At 38.1% G+C, this 7469-nt stretch overlaps 1 protein-coding gene across 1 annotated transcript; it reads left to right on the forward strand.

Moving 5' to 3' along the window:
* Positions 1-3015: 3015 nt before the first annotated feature.
* On the forward strand, positions 3016-6853 carry LOC111327993 (histamine H2 receptor). Its single transcript, XM_022932329.2, has 2 exons — positions 3016-3224; positions 4326-6853. Exon 2 carries the CDS (start codon positions 4364-4366, stop codon positions 5429-5431), a length of 1068 nt encoding a protein of 355 aa, XP_022788064.2. The 5' UTR covers positions 3016-3224; positions 4326-4363; the 3' UTR covers positions 5432-6853.
* Positions 6854-7469: the final 616 nt, after the last annotated feature.

Consider the following 7469-nt stretch of genomic DNA (forward strand, 5'->3'; position numbering starts at 1 on the left):
AACTGCGGATGTCAATTACTCGGATCAAGCGAAAGATTTCCAGTGTCTGCTCCGTAAGTCACTTTTTTACGGCATAGAAAACGAGCAAGACTTTTGGTCTCTGATTAAACGGCGAAAAGGACAAGCGCACTAGTCTCTAAATCCAAACAGGTGAGGCAGTCAAATTTGCTCCGTCGAAGAGTACTCTCGTTTTAAATTGCAAATTGATTGAATTTTTTTGGGGTTCAGTTTCTTTCAGCGTTCCTCGCGGTTGCAATATATGAGGTACCAGCTGTTTTATTAAGTACGCCAGCAAAATTTAGGATTTTCATCTTGCTAGATAATCTCCCCAAAATATCCCCCGTGAATAAGCTAACTAAACAGGTAATTTGGTTGGCAAAGTGGTCCGCTTGTTCCCACGAGAAATCGTCGCTGACATTCTAACAGTAGATATATTGTATGTGGAGATTTTTTTATGAGCAACATTCTGCAACAAAAACCTTTCGAGTTTCTTTCAAACTCATCGATTTTTTGCGAAATAATTGATGGCCGCTTCTGTACGTTCTTATTCTGTCATTTCAAGAAATAACTGAGGGTCCCTTATAGATACAAAACCGGATTGAAATGCCTCTGAAAAGCAAGGGTAACTAGAACTGACTTAGCTTATTCATAAACTCTTGAGTTGTCGTCTCTGACGAAAAACACGCGATCGCTCGTTTGAGTTTTACAACATTAATCAGGAATTACGCCTTTTGATTTTATAAATCACCTCTTGGATCAGTTTGATTGTCACGGAGAAGCTCTACATGACGCAGCGGCCCTCAAAGTAAGAGAGATATCTGTAACTGCGCGGAAAAGTGCCTCTTTAAACAGGATCACTTTTATTGTCTTACTGTGAACATCTTGTGCAATTGTAGAAAAGACTGAATCAGACTCATTTTTGAGAATATTTCATCCAACAGATGCGTATGCGCTGGGAAATTATTTGACTAGCAATAAGTTATAGTTTCTAGTAGAGGGATTTTTTCATAAAGAAAGTAAATCGTTCGATTTTTCTAGCCCAAACTTGTTACTTTTTTTAAGGTAGATGGCCCTTCCGAAAGTTCTGGTGTTAATTTTAATCGTCGGAGGTTACAGTGAAAAAAACACCTTGGCCTTGACTCCAATCGCGAAAATACGGGCGATAGACCAAACGCTGCGAGAAATACCGGATGACTCGTGTCTAAAAATACAAATAAAAGAAAGCACGTCTCTCCAAAATGACTACTCGAAACAAAACTCACTTATCATAGAGAAAATACTCATCAGAGTAAGAAAGCTTGTGATCCAAACACTATACGATAGAATTTGAAAGTTAATGGCATTCGTTTTATCTTATATATTAAAAAAAAAACAAACAAACAAAAAAAAAAAACAGGCCGGAGTTTATCCATCTCCAAAGACGATTCTCCTATAGCGGGAGGTATGATATTCATATATATATCGGGTCAAACAAATTCTGTACTAATCCAAATAGTATTCAAAATCAAATTTTCTCGTCTGATCCAACACCAAACTGAAAGTAGCTTTGTACGATTACCAAATAAGGATTTTTAGTAGATGCTAGTACTTGTTTGTTGCCCGCGTTGTACACTTAATGATTTCTGTTTTCAGCGGCCATATATTGGAGAAGGGATAAATTTAATCTTATAAGAAATAGAATTCCTGTTCCCGCTGGTCACAATGACAAGGATGAAAAGTGGAAATGGTTAAGACTTTAAGTAACTCCAGTGAATGACCAAGACAGAATTTCTCCTTACAATAACAAACAGACAAGTGATGAGAATAATAAAAAAAAGTATATCAATTATTGGATTATTGGTTGATCCGATACCAATTTCTCCAAACTAACATCATAAGAAATATATGGCAGACAGTGAGGAGAATTACTAACGAGATCTTGTGAGTGAAGAGGTTAAGGCCGATTTCAAATTAACCAAGAACTTTTCATGCACTCCGCAAATTTTCCGAGCCCGGACTAAATCCCTCAGTTCAGTGGTTCATGATTAGATCGAAGCTCATTTGAATTAGTCAAGTACCACCACCATCTAATTGGGTCGACCAAACGATTAAATTCATGAAATGGTCGACATGAGAATTTCGACTGTGGGTGACCTCGACTCAAACGTGAAACTTTTCATGTATCGAATGTAATCCATGAATTATTATTATTATTTACTTTTTGTGTTGCACAAGTTCGACTATCCAAGATCGACGTCCAAACTAAACTTCGAACTTTATCTATTTGTTCGACCAAAATCCTTTTTTCCTTTCATAAAAAGCTCAGTGTTCGAGCTGTGTCTTGTGTATAGATGTATCTTAGAGCCCACAGAGACGGATGAAAAAGTATTTGCTCCTCCAATTTTTTTTAATTCTCAAAAGAAATATTTCTTTGATCTGGAGGCACCCAAAAATTGTCAAAAATTCTCAAGCGTATCTAATACGTCAAGCACTACGTCCAGTTCCCTTTCTGCTCGACTGAAATCTCAGCTAAATGAACTATAGCTGATAAAATAAAGGAAAACACTCCGACTGAAGAGGAAATTTAAAAAGTGTGGCTCATCACATAAGGTTCTTCTTTTTAACGAAAATCTGACAGGTTATCTATTTTGATGTGTTTTTTTTTTTTTTTTTTAAATTTTGAATAGAAACATGACAGTTATAAATCACCAGTTGTTGTGTTAGCCACTCTGCTTTTGTTCGAGTTATAACCTCAAACAGTGAACTAAATACATCGAAAACGGGTCTTTTGTGGTTTTCGCCTTAAAATAAAGTTCAGATCCAACGACGGCTCTCTTTGATAATTGTTTCAACAAGTTACGGCTTTCAAAAATTTTATCGATCAAGGGAACCGATTGTTTAGATGCAAATCTCTTTGTACCGGATCAACAATGAAACACGATGGGTTTACACGCGACAGAGAATGACAAATGCCAAGAGAAAACCCAGCCAAGGATGAAAAGAACATTACATTAGCATAAAATTTGAAAGACTGCCAAAAAGGCATATTTTAATGACAATGAAACGATTAATGCGGACAGTGCAGATGTTACGAAGATTGTATGTCTTTATGCAGGGATCTCGTGTAATTTCCAAGGGTTAACTTACTAGGAAAAAAGTCTTAGTTAACAGTTTTTGGCAAAAACACCTCACCTGACATTTCAGAACGGCATTCAAACTTGTTTGGAATCTTTCGGCATCAAGATGTAAGTCGTAGCTACAATTTACTACGTTTAAATTTTAATTGGATAATCGTCTTTGATTTTGACCAGTTAGCGATTTTAACTGATCCTTGTCTCCAAAGCCTTCCTCGACGTCATTATTTGTTCGGTTTCAAGAAAAGACTAACATTTAGACGGCGTTAACGAGGTGTTAGATTTGATGCCTCGAACAAAGACATGATGAAAGAAGAGCTTAGGGCATACTAAGCTTGGCAAAAAATTCGCCGGCGAATTTAGTCATAGCTCAAGATTTTAAGGTGGCAAGATGCGTTCATTAGAAATTGAAAAACCTGATCTTCTTGGAACAACTAAATCGTTCGTAAAACTTTACGCTCGAGGCATTGTATGTTTTTGTGGTAAGAGGTAGTTAGTGTTAATAGTTTCCGTTTAGTGGTTGTTTGGGCTCTTTTTTTATCCAACAACTTCTGTACGGTTCTCAAGAGGCTTAACAAAGGGAGTGAGAAAACGGTTTTCATTACACTTTTTTCAAAATGAGTCGAGCCAAAGCGAGTCGGCAAATTGTTGAAGTTACTGCGACGAACGCGCGCAGAACGACCAATGATGTAAACATCACGTGAGACGCTGGTTCGTCCAAGACGTTTATTTCATTAGAGGTCCTAGCAATCGAAGTTTCCCCAATAGTAGACAAATTCTACAACTGTAATGCCGTTCTTAGACTTTACCCTCAAAATATCGACAAATTGCGGCATACGGTGCCTAACGTTCCGGTAAATAGATACAACAATATTCATTTGTCACAGAATGAGAGAGAGAACAAACAACACCACGTGATATTATGAAGGAATTCTAAACAGCTCATTTTCCACGAGTTTGCCCCAATCTTATTTATGAATTCGAATTCAACTTGAACTCGTAACTGTAAAGAACTGAGATGAAACTTTTCACTTGCGTGACCAAGAAACCGTAAATTGTCAAAACTTGTATACGGCCGATCATAATCAAGGTCAAAAATTGCACTTGTGCATGTGCAGAAGTCTACATCAATTTCTCGATGTACTGCATAGCTCAAGATTTTATCTCTGATTTTAGTCTTCTTCTTCTAATTCTTTCTTTTATTTCAAACAGTGAAAGGAAGGCTTTTCGGCAACAAGAGAAATTTCAGAATGGAGAATCACGACAATGGCACTGGAAATACAAACACATCTCCTGCGGCGTTAGAAAAAATGAACTTGACCGAGCTGGCTTGCATAACTGTGCTGTACTGCTTACTCGTGGTTACTATCATTACCGGAAATGGACTCATCCTTACTTCCTTTGTGATGAACCGGAAGTTAAGAACCGTGACAAATACTTTTATCGTCAGTTTGTCGTTAAGTGATATCCTAGTGGGTCTTGTGTCTATTCCCTGTTGGATCTACATCTTTCTGAGTCAGTACATTCAGCGCCCCTATACCAGTGTTGGATACCATTTCTACATCACGTCCGACATATTTATCGGAAGCGCTTCCATTTTGCAACTAACGTCCATCAGTATCGAACGTTGTCACGCAATCGTCAGGCCATTACGTCACAGAACTCTCTCTATGAAAGTGTTCTACGCCATGATCGCAATTCCGTGGTTGTACGCCGCCATCATGGCGAGCTTACAACCGGTGCAGTTTGGGCGCTGGAAAGAAGTGTACACACTCCTCATGACAACCACATGCTTTTTCGTGCCATTTGTAATAATTCTCGTCGCATACATCACCATCTATGTGTTTGCGCGATCAAGGCCCGTTCGTATTTTATCGCGTCACCGCCTGCACAAGAAAGCCTACAACAACGAGGTACGGTTATCTGCCACGGTTGCCATGATAACTCTTCTGTTTATCATCGCATGGATGCCACTGTTCGTTGTCAGTGTCTTAGCGACCTACCACCCCCACAAACTACCCTCCCCACTGGGGACAGACCGACTCCTAAAATTTGTCAAGTTCTGTCACTATAGTAATAGTGCCCTTAACCCGTTCGTGTACGCCTACAGGAATCGTGAGATGATAAACACATTTCGTTACCTTGGTCACAAGTTGCTGTGCAAGGAGCAGAACTTCAATATGCCTTTCCTGGCCACAGGGACGTCATTTGTTCGATCTTACAACAGAATCACGTGGCATCGGGAATCATCCAGGAAGGGAAAAGTTCCGGAGAAGAAACACGACGAACAAAGTGTAATAATGATCTCAACAGTGTGAATAATCAGTAGAGGATCTAGGGGAGGGGCCCAGGGGGCCCACCCTCCTTTTTCATTTTGGGTAAAAAAAAAATCGCAGTAGGAAGAGAAAGCGGCAGGTGTGCACACACAACATAACTGCTCCCTACCTCCCTTAGCTCCAAATCTGGATCCGCCACTGATAATATTGACTGCATCTGTATGAGAGGACAGCGCTTACAATTGACTCAGATGAACTCAAACAATCGAACTTCAAAGTAAGATAGTTAGTTTTTATTACACTAAGACGTAATTCTAATAATAATTGAGATAACCCAGGAGCTGTAGACAGGCTGCGACTTGCCATCTGAAAAACGAGTTTGGATGGAGGTCAACATTTCTGAATTGACTGATGTCAGTATGAAAGAAGATAAATTGATTCAACGATAGATCGATTGGTTGATCATTTGATTGATTGATTGACGCGAAACAAATCGCGAGCCGAATTTGCCATGTATTTTCTACCAAGGACACCGGTCTTTGAATCAAATGACTTGCATTGTAGATCGCAAAGCATTCTAAATATAGCTTGTAAAAAAAGAACTTATAACCAAGGATCATCAAGTAGTAAAAACCTTAAACTTCATTGAACAACCGCCAAACGTAAGACTGATTTATTTTTTTAAGACTCTCGTTTTGGGCAGGTAGCTTTATATTCTAGATAGTCGTGCGTAACCGGATTTATTACCCTGATTTGGATTTACTCATCTTCGCCTGGGTATTTGCGTAAAAATTCTCTTTCTCTTTTTTTGGATAAAGCACACCCTCTTAAGTGTTGAGACATGAGAAATATTTGGTCAAATAGTGAGTCATATTTTTTTTTTTTATCAACTTTAATTTTTTGGTCAACAGAAACCTTACTTTTCACCTGCACGTCGCGTTAATCGAGTATTATGAAATGACAATCTAGCGGTGTCCTGATTGGTTGAGTCGTTTGATTGACGGAAAACCAATTAGTGGAAGTCTGAAATTGGGCCGCCAATCTAAACGAAAACTTTCTTTCTTTAGTTATTTTCTTAATTTTCTTAATTTCCGATCACATTCTATTAACAAAATGGTTTTCAAAGCTGTTAAAAATACTGTTTTGGCGATATTCTTTTTAAATGGTGCTGTAAAAACCACGTGTTCCTCTCAAATACCCAAATTATATCCATCACGGAAAAATAAACTACATTGAGACATTTCACATTTTATTAAATAATGGTTTTCAAAGCCATAAAAAATATTGTTTTGGCGATTTTCTTTCTAAATGGTATTATAAAAACCACGTGTTCCGCTCAAATATACCCTAATTATATCAATCATGGAAAATAAACTGCATCGAGACATTTCATTTACTGTTAATTCCTTGATTTCGGAAAAAGTAAATTTGATAATAAACCAGGAACTTCCTTTCTAACTTGTACATCTGTTCAATCGTTATCGAACTGCCTGAACAGCATAGAAACCAGTTTAACATGTTCGTATCTTTTTTTTCTTGTATATTTTTAAGGATTTTCGCGTGCAAGTTCTTACTCTAAGCCGATTTTACTGAAACGGTCAATTATCACGTCGTGTTTTTACAATCTTTTTGGTTATCGTTCTCTGATTAACCCTCATGATAACGAAGGGAGTAGCTTTTTTATTGTTTATCCTTTTTAATCGAGATTGTAGCTCCTACAAGGGGAGCCTGAGATCAAAATTAATTCTGTGCAAAATAAGGAATCGAATGTTTACTGCGACAATCAGTTTTCAAGGGGCTTGCCTTAATGGATTCCGAAGTGAAGCTGTCATCATTCGTCATATCTTTTCTTGCCTTCAGACAGCCAGTGAAGGCAACAGAGACGATCTACAGTGAAATTCTCTTCCCTGAAAGTCTAACATTTCCCTTCATGCTGGTTTTAAGAATTACTTGTTTCATCATTGTTTATCGGTATCGATCATTCACGACGGAAGGCGGTCTGTGGGTCAAATACAGATAAGGCCGGGAGAAATCCAATTTGAATCATTCTTCCAGGATCAAAGTAAAGGTTTTCTGTAAT

The sequence above is a fragment of the Stylophora pistillata genome, chromosome 6 (genome assembly GCF_964205215.1).
Source record: "Stylophora pistillata chromosome 6, jaStyPist1.2, whole genome shotgun sequence".
Lineage (NCBI taxonomy): Eukaryota > Metazoa > Cnidaria > Anthozoa > Scleractinia > Pocilloporidae > Stylophora > Stylophora pistillata.

Excerpts from the sequence above, each read along its gene's own strand:
- LOC111327993 (XM_022932329.2), top strand. The coding sequence starts at position 4,364 with ATGGAGAATCACGACAATGGCACTGGAAATACAAACACATCTCCTGCG.